The sequence below is a fragment of the Mastigoproctus giganteus genome, chromosome 2, assembly GCF_048544385.1.
Source record: "Mastigoproctus giganteus isolate SK-2022 chromosome 2, ASM4854438v1, whole genome shotgun sequence".
Lineage (NCBI taxonomy): Eukaryota > Metazoa > Arthropoda > Arachnida > Uropygi > Thelyphonidae > Mastigoproctus > Mastigoproctus giganteus.
The window spans coordinates 262978985-263002563 of record NC_143576.1 but is presented as its reverse complement, the minus strand read 5'-3'; the positions used below and the strand labels follow the sequence as shown (position 1 = coordinate 263002563).

General features: G+C 38.9%; 1 protein-coding gene across 2 annotated transcripts in view; it reads left to right on the top strand.

Annotated features, from left to right (window-relative positions):
* LOC150090444 (bestrophin-2a-like) overlaps positions 1–23579 on the top strand; it is a 184967-nt gene that overhangs the window by 51965 nt on the left and 109423 nt on the right. For both annotated transcript variants that reach the window (XM_090389888.1, XM_090389886.1), the window contains exons 2-3: positions 15604–15738; positions 19157–19323. In XM_090389888.1, the coding sequence (XP_090246014.1) occupies positions 15604–15738; positions 19157–19323 (302 nt within the window). The remainder of the gene's footprint in view (positions 1–15603; positions 15739–19156; positions 19324–23579) is intronic.

Genomic DNA, 23579 nt, shown 5'->3' with positions numbered 1-23579 from the left:
ATCTCAATGGGAAGCAATTTTTTGTAGATTATGAGGGTCAGAAAATGGAAATGGCACATCGTAGTAGTTAATTACCTAAACGGTAATTTTGTGATTATTAGGTGATTAGAGATCACCTAGATCAGGAGCACGTGCATTACTTATAATGGATGCTTATCACCTAACGTCCAGATGCTGTATGGGTGAGACGAGGGTATGTAGGTGGACATTTAGCACCTTCTGTTAATATACTGTAAGTGTTCTTCCTCAGATAGGATGTGCGATGGCGTGTGTTCAGTGATTTCGAAGATATGATATGGCTTTGCCGTGTGCAATGATACGAAGTTCACTTTGCATACAGTCAGCATCCAGTCACTTGATTTCGTCAGGAGCACGTGCATGTATTAATGGCTTCCTTTGCCTTTGATGTGGTATACAACCATTCCACAGTCAGGACGCAATCGTTTTCAACTTGAAGCGCGCAAAGGAGGGCCAAAGGCCCAACAATGAATATCTCGAACATATGAAAGCAAGGTACGGACAGGGATTGATGAGTTTGGAATCCCAATAATAGCTGATTTATTTCAGATGAGACTGCGATTGTGGTCGTTTCAGTACGACTAAAGAGATCATTTAAAATATGACCACTCTACATTAGGGCCAGTGATAAGCTAATCCTCACTTTGTAGCTATCTTTTGCTAAGCACTCATAATTAGGTGGTCACTCAATTAGTGATCATCTAATTACATACATTTTACATACCATATAGGAGAGGTGAGGTGTGGGGGTATGTCGATGGAAATTTAGTGTCATTCATTAATTTATTATCTATGGAACACACTGTGATAGGCTGAAACACCCGCGTGCACTGCATGCCAAAGTTTGGCTTTGGCATCTTGGAAATGGTCGGGGTGATCTGAGCGTATCAAAAGGGGAGTCTGTTTCATGTAGTAAGTGCTTATTGTGGAAGAAGTGGCGTACCATCACTTTGATCATTGCGGATTCCTCCGGAAATTGCGATGTGCGCAATGAATACATGGATGAACTGATTACCACGAGACCAAAGGAGAGGTTGAGGCGAGGGGTTTAATGGTAAATGCAGTTCCGTAGGATATAAACAAATGGATGCATTGATTTTTGTCCATTATAACAGCAGTTCATCTTTGCTTGAGTAATCTAAATTATGCAGATCGAATTTACTCTTGAGTAAATTCGATCTGCATAATTTAATTTCAAACGCTGAAAATAATTATTTGAACTTAATTTTAAAATATAATTAAAAAATTAGGGCTACTAAAAATTATTTTTATAAATGTTTCGGAGAAACTGGTGAGAACACAAGATGTCTCTCTATGCTATCCTCTGTTAACAGTGAAGAAAATCCATGTTGAAAACGCTGCTTACCAAAATAATGCTTTGAGGTTACCCCACAGTCAGGAAAACAATTTTCCCGGCAAACGTAATGTCCATGCTTCTCTGGCCAATTGAGGAACTGTCGAAACGGTATCTGCCATCAACAGTGGTACAAACTGTTATTGTGAAAAACTAATAGCGACTGAGATGGACTGCAACATTTGGTTTGCATTTCATATGGAAAATCTCGGCTATGATGTAAGCGCAACTCATTACTTACTGTAGTTAAATTATACTCGTGACTTTTCAGACCTCTAGACCTTGTAGGTGGACATTTATTGCCCGCTGTATCTGGTTTGTGCGCAATAAAATATCTATTCGGATGGAGCTCCTTGTTTCTTATACGCCAATTCGAACGCTCCTGTTACTTCTTGAACGTTCCTAAACGGCTTCTTTTAGAATTGCTAATATTATCAATTATCAAACCAACAATCATTCAACCTACGTATAAAGGAAAAATCAAAAGTGTAGCAAAGCATCGTGACCTCGAGGTGATCTTCGACGCAAAGTTACGGTTCAATCACCATCTTGAACATCTACGCCAGCAATTGAGTCGAAATCGCTGGATGGAGAAACAGCACCTTCTCTATGCAGGCTGCCATTTTCTAACGCGTCCTCTACGGAGTAGAAATTTGGGGTTCTGCATATGCAGCCGAGTTTTGGTTTTCCGAGCTCATTTAAACTGTTGCGGAAATATTTGAACAGTGTTGACTTTCTCTTTTCATCAATCAATTTCCGATAGCCGGCAACAATCTTCCCTGGGCCCTGGCGAAATAAATATCGCGGAGAACCTCAAACCTTTTGTTTGAGGTTCTCTGCGATACGAAAGATTTCATCTAGTTCTTTTACCGTTATCTCCTTCGCGGTAACATTTCCATCTGGCTCATTTAAAATTTTGAATTTTTAAATGCAAGTCTGCATTGACTTTATTAGCAGGAGACAAACATGTCTTCTTCCGATGGTTGATGGAACACACCGAGGCGGGCAGCAGGCAAACGTTAAGCTTACCGCGACTGTACGACTCGCGGTAAGCTTAACGCGCGATTCAAATATTTTTCAACTATCGCATAAAAAAAAAAAAAAAAGATCGCGTTAACTGGAAAAAACACGAAATTTGCATCGTGTAAAGTGAAAAGTGGTATCATTTTTCAAATAGCGTTAACTGAATATCACGTTAATCGAACTCGCGTTATGCGAGGCCTAGCTGTACTCGTTATTATTGATTGGCAATTAACGCAATAGCCGTTTGCTTTCCACTTAGTTTGCGGCAACGATTTGTTTATTATGACTGCGAAGTTTTCAACAGACTTTAGGAGTATCTCGTAGCCTTGAAGCTGCATAATAAAGTGACGCAACCGAGTTCGTGGCATCCGTTTTTTTATGCGCCTCAATGCTGAACAAACAACGCATTTTGCCAACTACGTATACAATAGATGTGAATCATTTGGCAAGCAAAGCGGGAAGGCCGCTGTCAGTCAGTTTTCTACTCGACAGTGACCCCGCTTAAAACAATTTAAGAGGTTTGGCAAGAAAGGACAGGGACTTTGGTAGCCACTTTATTTACTCTCCTCCATAGTGAAAGTTTAATTTTAGAAATCCGCTTGTTTGTGTAAATAAAGTGGATCAATTTGCCATTTAAGCAGTTTTGGCATTGTATTCCACAGAAACGGGCTGTTCGTAAATTAAAGAAATAGTAATTCGTAAGAGTCGGGGTCGTGCAGATAAGTTTGACGAATGAGCAACTGCTCAGGGCACCTCACTTATCGGCTACATCTCGCCCCCCCATAATAATAATAGACATCACAATCATGTCTCTTCGGGAGACAAAATGCTTAGGCACGGCGTTCAAACAATCGTATAGGGTGTAAGAAACTTAGCTAAAAACTAATTAGAAATTTTCAAATCATTTGATAATTCCAAGAAATTTTGAAAGCAGTATTTTTCCCTACTAGATCCCTACTACTGTATTAACTACCATCGCTATCGCGAGGGGGGGTCATAGAGTAATGTCCACCTTACTTCGGTTGGGGTAGTTGCTGATTAATTTCAGAGAAGATGGCTACATATCAGCTAGTGTTCTGTGCCTTTTGACATTTCTCAAATTTGGAGACCCCACGAATCATCACAATGACTCTTTTGTATGGTGGACATTTCAGTATACTGCATACACGCTTTAACAACTAAGAAATGCTATTTATCCGAATATGCCATCCTCTATTCCTCCACGACACTAATTAATGCCCATTTCACTATCCTCTTTTGAGGATAGTGAAATGGGCAACAATTTCAACGAAGCATTCTCGAGCAACTCTCCGTATTTCCCTAATCAATGAGAACCGGATGACTTAGTCAGGGACTTAGATCTCACCAAAACCAATGCAGAACCATTGACATAGGAGACAAGGCAATAAAGTTCATGGACTGGTGCTATTGCGGTCATGTTCGATGACCGCAACAGCACCAGTCCATGAACTTTATTGCATGAAAACAAACGTAAGAAGTATGTTGTAGTTCAAACACCTCCTCCAACAGATTAGCATTAGTAGAGACATATGATTTAAGAAAGCAAGCTTATACAGCATCAGCCAAAAAAACAGATGAGGCCGCCATAGCCTAGTGGTCAGGCGCGCGGGTGCATAAGTACACGTGCATGAGTGACCGGGGTTCAAGCCCGTGACTGCTGAATACAGTGCTGTTTCTTGTATTCTGGCTATCTTGTGAACTCCTCTGACCGTTTGGTCGTCCCGAAGTATAAACAGAAGATTTATTTTATTTAGTTGTAAGTTTGTTCCAGCAATCAACCACCCGCTGGCTAGAGGCAAACTTCCGCACATCTGTTCTACAACTGTCTTTCCCCAGTTTGAATCTATGCCCCCTCAGGCTTGTAATCTGAACAAGAGGAAGAATCCCCTCATCATTAAGCCTGCTCAATCCATTCAAGGCCTTATACACCTCAATCACATCGCCTCGCAGGTGCCTAGTCTCCAGAAGCTGCAATTTGCAGAACTTAAGCCTTTCTTCACAAGAGCACCCCTTTGTTCCCTAAACCAGTCTTATCTCTGTACTCGTTTTCTAGCAACTTTAGATGCTTCCTAAAATGAGGCTTCCAGACCTGTACACAGTAGTCAAGGTGTGGCCTCACCATTGCCTTATACAAGGGAATAATCACATCACCTCCTCATCCTTGCTCGCAAAATTCCTGTATATCATTGACAAGACCACATGACCTAATCTGGCAGCCTGTCTGCACTGCTCAGAAAACTTCATATCTGCCTCATACCTTCAGAAGTATCTCAGTTTAGAGTACTGGTTGCTTAGACGGATGAACAGGGTGGTAGGCCACCCCCTAACTATCTCCAGATCTATCCTACAAGCAAATCTGGGCACCACTCCCTGGAGACATATCATCGTGACAAAAAATGCCCTCACGCTTGCACGGCTTATAACGAGGCGAATTGATGCTCCATCGGTATCCACATTAATCTCTGGCCCTAGGAGGGCAAGAGGAGAGCACCCCGACTCCTGTCTCCCTCTACGTCTTATGCTGTCAAACATCGATTCCCTGAGGAACATGTTTCCAGCCAATTGTCTTCGCATCTTTAATAAATTTAGGTTCCACCCTGATAGGTTCTGTGAAGACAAGCCCTACAGGAAAGAAATCCTCAAGAACTGCTACCAGATTATGAACTTATAATACTCACCTGCTCCTGGACAGACTGTTCTTTTTTTTTTTTTTTTTAACTTGCCTATTTGTATATGACAAAGACTTTTTGTCTTCATGCAATCATATTTTGTATATTACTGTATATTTTGTACATTACTGTATATTTCATCCTGTAAAAGTCTCGGGTCGAGCATGCATGTACTCTTGTTTATTGTACATTGTGTTCCTCGCACCTTAGTCTGTAAATATTCACACCCTTCTGGCACAGAAGGGTGTGAATATTTACACCCTTCGAAGGTGACCCAAGCTTTCTTGGGAAATAAACTGATTTTAATAATAATAATAATTACCCCAAGGTCTCTTTCATTCTCCACTACTCTGAGTGTAACACCACCCAGTTGGTACATTTCGCTGGGATTACTGCTAGCCATATGTAGTACTTTGCATCTGTCAATGTTAAACTTCAGTTGCCGCTTCTCAGCCCATCTACCCAACTTTTCCAGATCCCGCTGCAGCAGCATACTGTCATTACTGTTATTAACAACCCTGCCAATCTTTGTATCATCTGCAAACTTTGACATTAAGCTTGATATACCATCATCAATATCATTGATAAATATACAAAACAACAATGGGCCCAACACCGAACCCTGAGGGACACTACTAATAACATTAGTCCACGTAGAGCAGTACCTATTGATTACCACCCCGTGTCTTCTCCCACTCAACCATCCTTTTATCCATTTCTCTAGTCTAGTACAGTAGTCATGGAAGACTACTGTACCAATTTGTACAGTAGTCTTCCATGCACAACAGTATCAAAAGCTTTCCTGAAATCCAAGTACAATATATGATATCAAAATTATTTTTTTCAACCAGTTCCTTTGTGACCGCATTATAGCATCCAATCAAATTGGTCAGACAAGACTTCCCCTTGACAAACCCATGCTGTGTCTGAATTATTGCTGCAGTCTTGTCTAAATGATCCTGCAATGCTTCTTTAACCAGTGTCTCCATTATTTTCCCTGCAACAGAAGTCAAACTAACAGGTCTGTAATTACTTGTGTCACTGTTTGATCCCCTTTTGTGAATTGGGGATACATTTGAACATATCCAGTCCGTGGGGATTTCCCCCAAGTCCAAGGATGCTCTCAAAATTATGGCTAAGCCATAATTTTGAGAGCATCCTTGCTTACTTCCTTTGCTGCCTCCTTTAATATACCTGGATGTCACTCTTCTCCTTGAATAACTCCTCATGTGTGAATGTAGATTCAAATGGTGGAGGAAGAAATTGTTCAGTAGGCTGAAACTCTTGCTACACAGAAGCAGCGATCGCCAGGAAGGCTGCTTACAGATACTCGTCCACACCACTGGAAGGTGGCCAGTTCCAGCAGATGGGACGCCTAAGGTCTCATTTCATGAGACAAATAAAAAAAATCAAATTATTATATTAGGGTCTCCCGTAAATGATTACATATACCCGTTTATGTATTATGTCTGTAAATTGCGTGTGTTCTCTGGTCGATTTGCCTGTTTCGCTCGAGGAAAAACTCCAGTTTATGGGGGGAAAAGCTTGCTATCTACGCCTGAGACTAACTCAGCCACGGAGTGATAAAAGCCCATTAAAGATCCTGGTGTCATCGAAGGGATTCGAAGCTGGTCCTTTTCCACCCGGTGTGGGGAAGAAGGTGACGATACCACTGTGCTACCGCGCCGACAGTTTATGAGAGAAATAAAATAATAAATAAATAAATAAATAACACCGGAGGTCCACACCAGAGGTAAAAAAAAAAAAAAATAATAAATAATAAAAAAAAAACACACCAACAAAAAATACAAAGATCACACTAATCAGAGTTAATCGAAGTTAAACCAGGTCTTAGTTGTGGAAGCATACTTCTTCTCAGATCAAATGCGGTTTTAGCAAAAGTTTGTAGTAGCTGAAGTTTATCTCCCTCCATCAAGAGACAAAACTGCTGTCCAGGAATCACATTCACCAGGAGATTACTAATTATTGATCGCGCACTATTATAAATACAGTACTACATTCACACAAAATATGAAACCAATTTTCCTTGTCTCCACATAAACACAATTCAGTATCTGTTAATCCTAGAGCAAATTTCTCATTCAATGAGCCGTGGCCTGTTATTATGTATAACAGGCCATGGCTCCTTCAGCGTAAACCATTCAGTTACTCTTCAAGTTAAATGATTTCGTAATAACTGCAAGCAAAATAGAGGGGAAATTGTTGAAATTGAACATAAGAAAGGCACTTGGGGTGGATCGAGTTATATGGATGCGGCAAAGGAAGTAAGAAAACTTTTAGCCATAATTATGAGAGCTTCCTTGGATTCAGGGGAGGTACCTATGGACTGTCACCTCAAGAAGAAATAACTTTGTCACCCTTCCAGCAATTACAGTGTCCCAAATCGTTTGCGATAGGTTAATTATCTCATTCATACACCGCCTCTTTCCCCTTTTAATATCTACCTGAGTATCAATTGTAACGTTATGAAACGTAACGGGTATCTTCTTCTTCTTAATCCGATAACATAGTCATCTGTATATCAGGAACAAGTCCAAAGGAATAGCCCCGGCCAACATCTGAATTGCTGCAGTAGACACGGTCCTACACACTCTCATTTGCTTGGAACCTCCCAAACACAGCACGATTAAACCAAGCACCTGCTGCATATGTTGTCATCGGGAGAAATATTGCCTTATAATATAACGGGATAAACCCCAGTCAGACTTAGAAACACGAATAACAGCACCAGAGAACTTTTTCACTTTAGCTCCTAAATATGTCAGATGTTGAAAAAATGATAGTTTATTGTCTATTACTATTCCTAGATATTTAGCTGTTGTTGTTATTGTTGTTATTTGGTTTTTAGGAGCATTAGCAACTATGGCCATATTGCTCCGGGGATATGCGGTGGTCATTCCATGACCTTTCCGCATCCTCCGTACTTGGTGGTCACGGGCTCGAATCCCGGTCTGATCAAGAAGTGTGTGCTACCACTGCTGCTCCTGCCCACCTGGCTACGGAGGCGCCAGATATTTAGCTACAGATACCATTGGTAGCTGAATACCATTTAACTTTATTTGTGGATGTCGATCAGGGTCCAATTTACTTTTAAAAGCATCATTTTAGTTTTATGCGGATTAATAATTTATAGTTTTGTGGCCAGAGATGCAAATCAGTCAATACAATATCAGCATTATGTTCAAGACTACTCGAACTCCCAGCCACTATAATTATTAAATCATCGGTAAAAGCTATTGTCCTGCAATTGGAAAAAGATCGAGCTAACCAATTTTGCAAGACAAGGGGACAACCACGATAAACCTGCTTTTTAATATAAAAGGTTGTAGATTTAACAATTATGTATCTGTCACTAATGTAACTTCCAAGCAATTTATATAATTCTTAAGAACATCCAGCAAGAGCAGCCCCTAGCATACCGAGTCAAAGGCACCCCGGAAATCCAAAAAAAAAATGGCTAATTCATATTTCAAAGCAGAATTTTCGATGTGTTCGAAGGTCTACTAAAGCATCCTCCGTTGATTTTCCGAGTGTAAACCCGTATTCTTTACTAGATATCATTCCATACTGCTCTGTTAATTGTGTAATGTGCAAAACCATCAATCTTTCTAGCAATTTGGCTTGATTAACTAGGCTTGACCTGATGCTGCCTCACAAGACGTTTCGAATTTGATTTTAAGCAAAGCTGGAGTGCACACCAGCGTCCGTAAAATGCGTACAAAGCACCCTTCTTATGAATCTTTCGATGTAGCTTGCTCGCCCTATGATTGGGATGGTATTCTTAACCCTCACCTGTGGCCACTCAGCTCTAGGGTGAGGGAATTTCGGGAAAATTCTCAAATCTCTGTGCCCAGAAATCGTAGCTAGCAACTAAAGGGATCAGAAGATATTGGAACCGACAGACTGTGCTCAATTTAACTCAAAACATCAGGAGCATCTGCAATAAGCTCCATTCTCTACAATCCTCTTGTTCCTTGAGGAATTTGGGATTATATGCCTTATGAAGACCTGGATGTCATCCAATAAACAGCTCGATACGTTGTTCAGAAACTCATCTTACCACGCAGCTACTAATGATCGTATGGGAAGAAGAGGGGGAGGCGTTATGATTATTACCATCGTAATTTTTCACTCTCTTGCCTGAGGAGCAGCAGTACAGAACGCTTTGAAGCTTTGTGTGCCAGTGTTACATGTAGAAATCCAAATATGTCTAATTTATCTTCCACCTGATCACACACAAGATCCCAGGGATGAATTGCAGTCTTGGCTCGCGACCCATCTCACCTCTGATAAACCAACCTTTCTTACAGGGAACTTCAATATGCCAACCCCTAGACACTCTGAAACTAGACGAGACTTCATCACCTTCATTGAAAATTTAGAGTTGGATTTCGTTGAGTCACACAGCCCACAAGGGGCGAACAAGCATTAGACCTAGTATTTCATCGTGCTGCAGATTTGACACTCACAATATCGACCTTCGCTTTTAATTCAGACCAGAAACCACTCGTGTTCGCTTTTACGTTCCCGTCGATGCAGCCTAGGGATGATGAAGTCCTAACCAAAACCAATTTCTCAGTTAATTTCATCAGGCAAGATATCATAATGAGTTTTCTAACATAAACCAACTGGGGAGCACTTTCTACCCTGCCGATCGAAGAAGCCACTAATCGTCTGGCTTCCCTCCTAAAGGCAGTGGCAATTCAAGGAGCTTCAAAAACCATCAGAATCTCTAAATGGACTAAACCATGGTTCTCTAGAGACCCGAAGCCCACTTTTCGGGACAAGCAGCGTGCCTACAGAAAATGGAAGAGTACTGTATCCAAAAGTGATTTTATTAGCTTTAAAAAGAAACGTGCACTTTTCCTGAAGCAAAAGCGACTCGTCAACAGTAGATACGTAGCTAATAGGTTAGTATGCTCTAAGCGGCCATTTGCAAAGCATTTCAAAGATGTTAAGCTGGATGAAGGCCTTTTCGTTGAGTGGGCCGATAATACTTTTGGTGAGAGTTACGTAAAGAAAGAATCGAATCCTCCCTTCTCCATCCCATTACGTGATTTGACTCCACTGCAACACTTAATATGACGAAAGGAGAATCTGATGAAAGTAATAGACGGGTTACCGAATAAAGCTACTGTCAAGCCTGACGGATTTCCCTTTTTATTATTAAAATATCCTGTGTCTTCGTTGTGGATGCTCTTCTGCTACATCTTTAATGAAATTTTGCGCACCTCGACAGTGTCCCAGATTTGGACACACTACTGCGTCAAACCCATTCCCAAGAATTCGAGGCCAAAAGCTGTGAAGGATTTTCGTCCGATCTCAGTGGGCTCTGGAATCCGTAAAGTTTTTAAAAAGGCAATCCTAACTCAACTTATAGAGCACTGTTTCCACCATAGACCTCGCCACCTTCACACCGTGGTTCCTGAAAGATCTATTACCACCATTCTCCTTCAAACTCTCTTTCACATAAAGAAAGCCTTGAATTCTCGAGCTCAGCTCGACATAATTTTTCTTGACGTCAAAGCTGCATATGATAGGATTTCCATCACATCGTTACTTAACATCCAGAAGAACTACTTCAGGATCTCTGATAACCTCCTCACCGTACTCAATAAAATTTTGTAGGAAAGATGGCTCCTTATAGAATACAATGGTCTTTCTCGTTCCTTTACTCTCTGCAGAGTGGTGCAAAGTGCAAAGCGTGTTAAGTGTCTAACGGCACCAGAGGTTTCCCCCATCTCCGCGTTGCTTTCATTGTGAGTGTACCAGTTCACTGGGAAGGCCAGAGTGTGGGGATCAAGTGTGTGGATCATGTGAGTGTGTAATGTTATGTACCGTTGTTCCTCTGGCCATTTAGCTGCTGGACCGCTGCTGATGCCCAACGTTGCCCGCACTTCGTCCCGTGATGGTAGACCAGGTAACCACTAGTTTAAAGTTTCACTCTGGCAGGTCCTGCCATCTAGTTTCCTGAGATTTCAGTGGCTAGGACCTTAAAAAAAAATTGCATGGGATATTGCGGTAGAATTGGAAAAGCCAAAATGGTGGGCGAACAGTGTAATTTAGATACGGTTATTTTTGACGTGTGGGGCATTCGCTTGCGTACAGATAGAATGGGGTAGGGAGAATGAAGATTGGGGGGATAAAGACAGAAGAATGAGGTCAATAGGGAAGACGATCCCAGGTGGGTTGTCTTCTCTATGCAGTCCTCTGCAGAGGGGTAAAGGTGTAAGGTGTATTGATGTCATGCGGCACCAGGAGTTTCCCCCATCTCCGCGTTGCTTTCATTGTGGGTGTACCAGTTTGCTGGGAATGCCAGAGATTTAAAAGTGTGTGGGTATTGTACATGTGTAATGTCATGTACCGTTGTTCATCTGGTCATTTAGCCGCTGGACCCCTGCTGGAGCCCAACGTTGCCCCACCTTCGCCCGTGGAGGCAGACCAGGAACCCAGTAGACTTAGTTACTCTGGCAGGTCTTGCCGCTTAGTTTCCTGAGATTTCGGCGGCTAGGACCCATATAAAAAAAAAAAAATCATAAAATCATAATCATAAAAAAATCATAATGAGTATATACATGCGTATATACACATGTATATACTCATTTCACTTGTCTGCATACACCATACGTTGTATGCCTATACACACCGCTGGGGGTTCGATATTACGTAGATGGATAGGCCGAGACTGGGCGAAGATTATTTTGAGTGTTGTTAAATTTAGTGGCCGATAGGATCCAGGATCTGAGAGGGACTTAACAGGGTTTTTGTTTAACTTTAATAAAGCTACCTTCCAATCTGTTGGAAAATATCCTTCTACAAGACATTTGTTATATAGCAATATTAACAAATGCGGAACCAATTTATAAAACCGAGAAATAAATTCATTTTCTATCAAAACATATCCTGGACATTTCTTAAAATTTAGGGTACCAATTACGCATGCTAATTCATTAAGTGTAGATTGCTCCTAGTTAACTGAGTTACATGTAAAGATTTATCTCTTCTTATCGAAGTCTGCTCCTAGTTAACTGAGTTACATGTAAAGATTTATCTCTTCTTATCGAAGTCTGATTTGACGTGTCTTCCAAGGAATCATCTTGTGGAAATAGTTTGTCAAGTATCCATTCAATGGAATCCATCCATCCTATTGTTTCTGTCGAACTTGTACGCACAGTATTAAAAACATCCGATGTATGTAGCTTGTCTCTTGTAATTTTATACAACAGTTCCCATGGATTCGAATTCCCCGACTCTTGAACGAATAATTTCCATATTTCCCTCTTACGAATTGTTATTGCTCTTCTGTAATCATTTTTCAGTGCTATGTACTCTTGATGTAATCTAGCAACCTCTCTGAGAGGCTAGTGCCGATGCCGCTGAAGTTGCGTCCTGGCGCGATACACAGATCTATGCAGCAACATTAAATCTCGTGACCACCATGGACATGATTTAGTAATACTTATCTTCTTCTAGCAGACATAGGCAGCTTTTGTAATAGAATCTTTAACATACCTAACTACTACCAGTGCAGGTAGATCTATTAAATCTTGCTGCTTAAGCATAGGAAAATCCATGCGGACAGTATCCTCAAACATTGACCAGTTTTTGTTTTAAGTGAAATCTAATTAGTTCCGGAATTCGATCCTGTATATTCTGAAATGGCTATACACTATCAACGTAGAAAGAAATAGCACTGTGATCACTAGAGCCCAGTACGAAAATACTCGCCAGTCGTACAAACAATTCCGTAACCAGCTGTTGTAATAGTTATATCAATATTACATTCTCCCATTGCTCCACTAAGCATTGATAGATGATTGGGTTTATTTATTAAATATAAATTATGACTAGAAATAAAATCTTCCAACATCAAACCTCTCATATCAGTTATTGAACAATGCCAAAACTAGATTTGGCATTAGCATCAGTTGTTATAATTACATTATGTGGTCTTAATATTAGTAAAGCATGCTCCAAGTAGTCTAAAAATTGTTAAAGGGAGAGCAATACACTGATATGAGATAAACACCGGTTTGAAACTGAAGCAATCATTACAAAGTAGCATATGAATTACATAAACTATGTACTATCACTATATCCAATTCTCTATTAAAAATTACAATACCCGTGTTAGGCTCTTCTAGCACAGAGTGTATAACTCTTGAATATAAGGGATATCCTAATATTCTAGATTTATGATTGGGATGAATTATAGCCCAATACGGTTCTTGGATTTATACCACATTCACTTGCTTTTCTTCAGCTATTTGTCTAATCTCATCTGCTACCAATTTTGAACGTTGACCATTTATTTGCAATATCCTTATCTTGCAATATCCGTATTGTTTACGCTACCAATTTGCACAAAATCATGATACATTCAACTCATCGTGCCCTAGACTAACATCAGTATTGTTATCAGCCATACTAATCATATAATGTCTTAGCCTGTACTAGTTCGAGTGGTCGCAAATACTCAGGACATCTGACATCTGGCGCTTCGAAGACTATTGAAACGCATTTCCCGGGTGAGGCCCCAATTTCAAGAGATGGGCAGCTAGTTCTTTTTGTACGACAATGCTCCAGCACGTTCCGCACCTGTTGTGAAGACATTTCTGACGAAATATGGCATTGTACAAACTGCTCAGACTTTCAGACTATATACAGATAAAAAACTTATTAGGAAGACCCAAGAGCTATCATATCTGCCCTTGTGTATTATGTCCATAAATTGTGTGAGTACTCCGGTCGATTCTCCTGTTTTGCTGGACCCCGAGTGTCCGAGGGTGAAAACCTTGTTATCCACCCTCAGATCCAAGAAATCAGCCACGGAGTGAAAAAAGTTCATAAAAGTTCCTCGCGTTATTGACGGGATTCAAACCCGGAACTTTTCCACCTGGTGTGAGGAGAACGGTAATTATAACCATTATGCTACCGCACAGACAATAACACAGACAGATAAAAGTCGCAAAATCTAGCGAAACACATTTACCGTGATCTGTTTGCAATATTCAGATGAGATACCATAAAGCACTGAAACCACCATTTGTGGGACAGTATAGTATTAGTAATCGCCATATTACTAATAAGTAACAAAAAAAAAATTATTTAGGGTCCAATGTAAATGATTACATCTACCCATATACTGTATTTATTTTGTCTGTAAATTTCGTATGTTCTCTTTTCGATTTGCCTGTTTGCTGGACGAAAAAAACCCCAGTTTCTGGGGGGGGAAACCTTGTTATCTACGCCTGAAACCGACTAACTCAGTCACGGAATGAAAAAAAAAAAAGCCCACTAAAGTTGCTCGCGTCATCGACGGGATTCGAACCCAGGTAAGGCGCCTCCGTAGCCAGGTGGGAAGGAGCAACAGGGTTCGAGCCCGTCACCACCAAATACGGAGGATGCGGAAAGGTCAGGGAATGACCACCGCATATCCCAGAGCAATATGGTCTTAGTTGCTAATGCTCCTAAAAACCTAACAACAACGAACTCAGGCCTTTTCCACCTGGTGTGGGGAGGACGGTGACGATACCACTGTGGTCGCGCAGACAATAAGTAACACCCCTGTAAAGAGAGACGTTGAGTATAAGTCAACTCGGGATAATAGCTTTACAATGGCCTTCACTAAACTTGGCGTATTTTCTTCCGCCTGTATTATAAAATCTGGATGTAATTCTTATAATATCTAAACTGTATTATTTACAAACAGGATTAAAGCAGTTTATTAGCTGGTTTATAAACTCATTTTGGAATCCATACTAATACAAAACGGTTCATCTTTTATGTTTGGAAAAATATAAATGTAATTGTTTGTAGAGTCTCCGAACAAAAGCTAACACTCAGGCGTCTAGAAATGTACCAAGGACTCTCGTGGCCAAAGGTTGTACAGGGGTTGAGCAACTGTTGCAATATATACAAATGTATATATTTTTATTTTATGAAAACCCCAAACACGAACGGTATCAAAACCTTTAGTACTTAGTACCGTGCATGGGTTGAAGGAGAAGTATTGGGGGAGGGATGCCGAAAACTTTTCTCTAGAAACTAAACATGGGTTTCACCATTCCAAGCCTCCAATAAGCAAAAATGGTGGTATTGCACCGGTTGATGAGAGCCATCTATCACCTAGAAATTTGATGATGATAATAATAATACCAAACATCAATATCTATTACTTGCGGTCTAAATAATTCTGTCTATATATATACATACAGTGTGTGTATATATATATAGTTGCTGAAGTTTTTTGAATAGTTGCTAAAGTGTTCTGTCTTCCGTCATTTACTCTTTTCCCCCTCCCCTCGAGGTTGTACCCGTGATATCGTTTGAGAAGCACTAATGTACTCGACACAACGAAATAGACGAACTAGAAGTATCATTACTTTCCTTCTGTTAATTTGGAGCATTGTTTTGCATCTATATAATTATTTATATTATTTAATTGTCCTTATTCTTTTTATTTTCCTCTTTCTACTCCCATTTTGTATCTTGCAGGTTCTTTGAAAGAATCGTATTTTTCTGCGCTACTTTTATGGATTTAATTCCACTCAGTTTTGTACTAGGATTTTACGTCACCTTTACTGCCACCAGGTGGTGGAATCAATATACTGCTATTCCGTGGCCTGACAAGTAAGTTTTTTTGTTTTTTTTTTAAATTAAAATGCATGTATATCTCCACATATGATATGCGCTAAAATAAAGTAAATTTACATTAAGTAAAATTAAATAAAAAATTAAAGTAAATAAAAGTAAAATTTTATTAAGTAAAAAGAGGTAACGTGCAGCCATTATCAACCCACAGCAAGATGGAAGCCTCCTCAACAATTCATGCTGAGGGAAATGGACCATAATCTGCCACGCTGGTTCAGTGCGGGTTGGCAGATCGACCGTATTCAGGGACTTGAACCCCGGTCTACTCAAAGAGCGTGTGTTACTGCACTCCCACTCATGACCACTCGGCTACGGAGGCCCCTAAATGGTTCCAACTAACATCGATCGTGACTTATTGTGTGGGCAAAGTAGTTTCAGCAAGGCTTTTGTGTGGCGAACTTAACACCTTCAAAATGCGCCAACGGTCTTGTCTGCTGTGACAGCTCGATATCTACCAGAATGACAGCAACGCTGTATCAGTTCGCTAAATGTCTTCAAATTTTCGACACCAGTTTTAAACCTGAGCTCTTACCGGGATATACTTTTTGGAAATGGTCCAGAAATGCAGCTTTTGTTCCACTATCCTATCCATTTCCCCATGACTGAAAATAATGCTCAACAGCAAGTTTTTTGTAATTTTTTTTATTTTGACGTTCCAAAATTGTGCACACTGCCAGAAATTACATAAACGCAACTCCAACAACACACAATATTACCAGTTTATAACGTTTGTGATACACGATGTTGCCACTACGGTAGCTTTCATTTTGTTGTACAGTACTTTATTTTGGCGTATAAATATATTTAAATGAAGGTTAATTAATAAACAACTTAATATATATTGGTTGTTGCCATTCTTAAAGAACAACAACAAACCAAATTAACAAGGTGACCATGCCTGAAACAGGAACAGTAACCATAACAAATGGATATTGCAAAGCAAGATAATATTATAAGATGGCAGAGGGATATTTCAGCTTAGGAAATCAAATGAAGCTGGAACACATTAATGCTTTAGATGTTCGGTCACCGGGGTCTTTCTGCTCCTTCTGGAGGTAGACGGCGAGAACTGGTCACCAAAGTTTGGTCTTATGTCCAACTTATACCGAGACATATTGGATAGTATTACCTAAACAAGCGAACCCGCTATTTATCACGGATTACAAAAATAATATTGAACATATGTTTGAATCAAATTACAGAAAAGAATACAATAGTTATTTTGATAGCACGTTCGTAGCAAATTTCATCAAAATCGATCAATCCATTTAAAAGCTATAAAGATTTAAAGTTCTTTAAAGTTCAGTGAAAAATATCTCTCATTCCTGGCACATGAAAGGTAATTTATTAGAGGACTATATTACTCGAGTCCACATTTCTTTAAGGGAGCCGGCAGAGACTTTAATATTGCAGTTTTCGAGTAATTAATTCATTTTTAATGATCAGCAAAAAAAAAAAAAAAAAATCTACAAACTTAAAATAACAAAAATGTTTTTATTTTATTGATTTTTAACTTACTCATTTATTATGTATTTAAGTGACTTGTTGCTTTTTGATCTTCACATCTACTTGTGGGCACATACATATAGTAAACACAAACGGGAGGGCATCATGCACATTGCACCAGGATGCTTATTAACTAACTATTAGCTCATTAACTGTCTAACCCCTGAAAAGACAGAACGCGGAAATTTTGATAAATGTTATTTATCAAAATTATTTGAAGGGCACAAAAAGCAGAATCGGTGAAGAAGACTAGAGTTAATTAATAGCATTGCATCATTACATCACTTGGGTACCTACCCACCGAAGAAGGGCCAAATAGCCCTGAAACAGTGCCTGGGTGGTGGTATCCACTGAGAATAAGTAACTACAGTCTTCTCCTTTAGGTGAAGCGTTACTTATTCGAAGTAGTGCAATGTCATAGCAACTCGTCGTGAAGGTATTCACAATATGAGATATGACTTAAACGATGCCGTTTTTGCAAATAATTTGCTAATCTAGAATTGGCTGTGTACTAATATGATGCAGTTGCACTCACTTGTACATGGTCTAACTCTCTCGCAGCCTGAGGCATAAGCCCTTAATGCATTATAGTCTTAACAGCATTTTAAGAGTAGAAGGCATAATTTCAGAGAATCAGAGAGCTAATAAATATTGTTTTCAAAAATGAAGAAAGTGTGGGCTTAATCGAATTTTTTTACGTCCTATTTTTAATACATTTTTTCCATACATCATTATTTCCTTCTTTTTTTTTATCCCTCATTCCTTAAATATCTAACTGCGAGTAATTTTGACACTTCAAAGGTAAATATTTGATAAACTTGGAGAAATCTCTGGCAAAGAATGCAAAGAAAAACAGCAAAGACTTCAATGCGTATATTAACAGTACAAGGAAGGGGTTTAATCACATTGGGCCACTTGATGCCTAGGGGTTAACTGTCAACGACCCTGCAAATTGCAGGATTGTACGTTTCTTGGTTCTGCAAATTGCAGCGTCTGGGGACTGGGCACTTGCGAGGTGATCTGATTGAGGTGTATAAGACCTTGAATGGTTTGAGCAGGCTCAATGCTGGTGGGATTCTTCTTCTTGCTCAGATTACGAACCTAAGGGAGCATAAACTCAAATTGAGGAAGGATGGTAGCAGGATAAATGTACGGAAGTTTGCCTTCAGTAAGCGGGTGGTTGATTGCTGGAACAGGCGTCCATCTGTTGTTGTGAAAGTGTATGGGTTGAACAAATTCAAGGGAGAACTACTAAATAAATTCTTGGAGGGGTATGGCTTTTTTTTGGCTGATGCTATATAAGCTTGCTTTCTTACATCATTTGCTATTACTATCTTCGCAATAGCACAGTGTTATAGTCACCGTCCTCTACAAACCGGACCAAATACGGAGGATGCGGAAAGGTCAGGGAATGACCACCGCATATCCCCGGAGCAATATGGCCTTAGTTGCTAATGCTCCTAAAATCCAAATAACAACTACAAACAGGGTTCGAATCTCATTAAGAATGCAAGGAATTTTTATAAACTTTATTTTTTATTTCAAGAGGCATTGCCATTACCAATGTTTACCGAAATTTAAAAAACATGTGCCTTTTATTTCTGTAAATCTACCCAGCAATATGCAAAATGCATACATTTGTATATGTGTGTATTGCTATTGTTTCTCTTGTGGCGACTTCTGAAAGTAATATTTGTTTAAGTAAGATTCCTCTGCGCCCTTTGAAATATGTAAACTTCAGATATGAATGGAATACTGTATATCCTTTCCATAGGTAACAAATATCTCAGGTTATGTGAACTTTGATCATAATCATTCCGTAAATGCAAAGAAAATATTCTATTTTTTATTCATTTCCATATTTACTGACATAAATTGGTTGTCTTTTCAGGTTAATGAACATAATTTGTCTCTATGTTCCTGGAGTTGACGAAACAAGTAGAGTTTTGAGGCGTACTATGATGAGGTATCTCAATCTGACTCTAGTGTTAGTGCTGAGGTCCATCAGTATGGCAGTGAAGAGGCGTTTCCCAACAAAGGACCATCTGGTGGAAGCAGGTTTGTAATTAGTCAAATAAAAAAAATAAAAAAAAAAACACGACAAATAGTACAATGAGATTTTTAGTGTTAGTATTGGCAATGCGATGCAAGGAAGAATAGCTTATACAGTACCAGCCAAAAACAAAAAAAAAAAAAAAAACCCCACAAGATTTCATTTCCTCACTCCTTCCAATAATATTTCCAAACCTTTCCTAAATTTATTCAACTTATTAACTGTCCACAATCAGGCGAAATTTTATTCCAACAATTGACTACATTTTGGCTGAATGCGAATTTCCATACATCTATTCTGAAATCATCATTTTCCAATTTAAATGTATGGCCTTTCTGCGTTTCATCTGAGGAAAAAGCAGTAGTAGTAGGGTTTTAAGAGCATTATCAACTAAGGCCATATTGCTCCGCGTATACTGTCTGTGAAAATGGTTATTGCGTGTGTTCTATGATCGATTTTCTGTTTGCTAGGCCGACTAACTCAGCCACGTTGTGGAAAAGGCCCGTAAAAATTCCTCACGTCATCGACGGGACTTGAACTAAGGTCTTTTCCACCCTGTGTGGGGAGAACGACAATTCTACCAACTGTGCTATCACGAGGGCTCTGAGAAAAAGTAAAGTTGCCATCAGCATTTAGTTTACTTAACACTTTTCAAGCCTTATACACTTCAGTTAGGTCATGATGGAGAAATGCCTAGTTTCTAGAAACTCCGATTTACAGAACAGAAGTCTTTCTTGGTAAAAATATCCTTTTGTGACCCCCAACTAATCTTGTTGCCCCTCTTTGCAGCCATTCCAGCACATCTACATTCTTCCTAAAATGAGGCCTCCAGACTTGTTTGCATTACTGAAGATGCCGCCTAATCGTTGCCTTATACAGCTAGATAATCATCTCCTTATCCCTTCTGGCAAAGTTCCTGTATATTCCTCTATTTTTGACACCCCGTAGATTCTCTTGAAGTACCATGCCCTGATTAGTTCATTAACCTTTGTGCTCACCTTTGTTAAAAACATCACAATTAGACACCCAACTTTGAATACACACAAATATCATTAATAAATATTAAGAACCGTAATGCTCCAACAATCCCTGTGGAACCCCACTTATCACATTGGTCCACAAAGAGCACTAGCCATTTATGACCACTTTTGTCTTCTACCACTTGACCATCCATTTATTCATAGCAGTAACTTCCTTCTAACGCCACAATGCTCCAATTTGTACACAACGATCATACATGTGTTACACAGCGGCGTAGTTACAATCTTTTGCACCCGGGGCGGATCCTTCTGGTGTCATCCCCTAAATAATGTAATCAACTTGAAAAAAAAAAAAAAAAAGTCTTAAAACTTAATTGATTTTAAGAAAAATCGCAGAAAACTAAGAAACATTTTGCAAGGAATGTTAACAATTTAGTAAATAAAGTATAGTCTATTGACATAGTATTTAATATAATAACAAAAAGCCTAAAAGAGATACAAAATATGAAAATCAATAAGAGAAGAGATTTATAATTTCCATTTTCGTGTCTTCATTTCGGCAAATTTATGGATAACCTCATCAAAATTAATTTTAATGGTATATTAATTTTCAATAGATAATATAATAAGATTTGATAATCTAGTCTGACCACTGATGAGCGGAAGTAATTTTTAATTAATTTTAATTTGGAAAAGCTTCTTTTGCAAGAAGTTATGGATACAAATCCGAAAAATCCCATTTATAATAAAGAAACTCCCCAAACTGCAAAGCTGTCCACTGTTTTGCTTCCTCAACAGTTATTTTTGCAGCTATAAGTGACATCTTGTCGGACACTTTCTAATACAATTTCTTAATGACGAAATTCATCGAAAATTTCGGTCAGCTTTGAAATATGCATCTCATATTCTTCTTTCTTCGCAACAACCAAATTAAACGGTTGAATAATGGCAAACGTTGAAAGAGTTTCGTCCATTGCTTTCGAATGAAGCTCCAATTTTCGACGAAATCTATCCAGGCATTAATACATCGCTCTTTTTAATTCTTCTTGGAGTGAGGTTCGCACTTCTTGGACGTTCGCACAATGTTTGTAGAGCGGAAGTTATTTTTTCAAATTCACTTTGACCATACTTATAGATTCATAGTCTGCACGAATAGCACAGTGGTATCGTCACCGTCTTCCCCACACCGAGTGGAAAAGCCCGGATGATACAAGGACCTTTAATGGGTTTTTTCCACTTCATGGCTGAGTTAGTCAGTCTCGGGTGTAGATAGCAAAGTTTTTATTCCCAGAAACTGGGTTTTTCCGTTCAGCAAAACAGGCAAATCAATCAGCGAACACACGCAATTTACAGACACAAATACGGGTTTATGTAATCGATTACGGTTATTTGATTTTTTTAAATTTTTTATTACAGATTCGTAATATGCACTCCACCTTGTCTGGGCAAGTCTTTTGACCGTGTCATTCCTGTATATTTTTTCATTATTTCCCAACGGTGTGGAGAGACAGAAAAGAAAGAATAAAGGTGTTTCCAAAGACGAAACGTTTGCAAATGAATACGCTCCGCATAAATTTAACGAGTGGTTTGTACAGGGCATAAACAATGCTTTGGGATTAATTTTCTTGATTTTAGATCGTACCCCACCATGAATTCCTGCCATGGCTGTCGCATTGTCATAGCCTTGATCACGGGACATATTTATATTCAGTATATCCTTTTCTAAATTATTCAAAATTTCTTTTGTGAGTTCGGCTGCTGCCTTTCCAACTATGGAGAAGAAGCCTAAGAATGACTCTTTCACTTCAACCTTGTCACCTATAATGTGAACATGTTTAATTACTTCACACATTTTGTCAGTGTGGGTCTGACAAAATGTGACAGTACACCAGTGATAGGTCTGGTGTACTGTCAAATGGAATTCCAAAATATTTAGCTTGTTTTATTTTATCAGCTACTATTTTTTCCCTCACATAATTTCCTAAAATGTTAATTAACTCATTTTGAATCTCTGGCGATAAATATGAACGTTCTTTCCCATCAGATGAACGTTCAATTCTTAAAATTTGTTCTTTCAAAACGGGATCATAATTTGAATTTGAACTATACCATTTATCCAAAAATTTCCTTTATTTGTAGAAAATATGGATTCATCATGTCCACGAAAAGGAAGATTCTGACGAGCCAGAAATAAGATTACATCTAAAAGCCAACGTAAAACATCTCTCCGTTTCTTTCTTTCTTTATCCAGTACTGTCTGATGAATGTGGTCAATAGTTTGTTGAAACTTCAACCCTGCGCTTAAGGTTTTCTACTTCTCCAAGCACGAGATATGCTGTTCACTGTTTTCATGGTCAAATGCCTTTGGATTTAATTTCCACCAAGTTTTAAATCCAGTGATAAAGTTCGATGTTTCGATTTATTCTCCAATCAAAATAGTTTGCAACAAAAACAAAATTAATTTCCTGATGATGGTGAATAAACTATCCATGTTCTTAAATTTCTCCTTTTGGCAGTGTTTTATAAAGCCAGGAAGCTGTTAGCTGTCGAAATTTCTCTTTATTTTTTTCTCCTGTTCTTTCAACAGTGTAAAAAAGTCCGTCCTTATTTTGAAAATATTCACTGTCATTCTTAATAAAACAAATTCTCAAATGATTTGGTACCGGGACAGGCCAAAAAGCGATGTTGGAATACTTTAAAAAATATGGTCATTTCCTCTTCCTTTTCAGAATCTTCTCTCTGCTCATGTGCATTTTTACTAGATTCTTTCTCGACTAGTGGAAGAATTTTCTAGATTCACTACACTAGTGGATGAATAATTTTCTCTGTTAGATCCTCTTGGGAAGATGATTCTTGTACTTGCTCTTCTGGTCTATCATGCTGAATATCTGGCATTGCTTGAATAACTTCACTTGCTTTCTTTGTACAGAGAAATAAAAAAAAAAAAAAAACCGGATAAATTAAAATGAAAAATGAGTTTTCAGGAAACACAAAGGCTCCCTTGCATACTTCGTATAAATCCATCACCAAAAATGTGGTGCTAACTTGTAAGAACTATGGAAAAAAAAAAAAAAATTGGTTTAGCTAAACTCGTTTGTAAAGCTGAATATTGTTTTGATTCCCAGTTTTATATGCCTTAATAACATACCAAAAATTTAAACAAAAGTATTGTATTACAGTTGCAGTTGGTTGACATACAAATCGAATTATCTTGTCGTTACACGCCGACCAGGCTAGCCGGGTGGGTAAAGTGCCTACCTAGCAACCCAAAGATCGCGGGT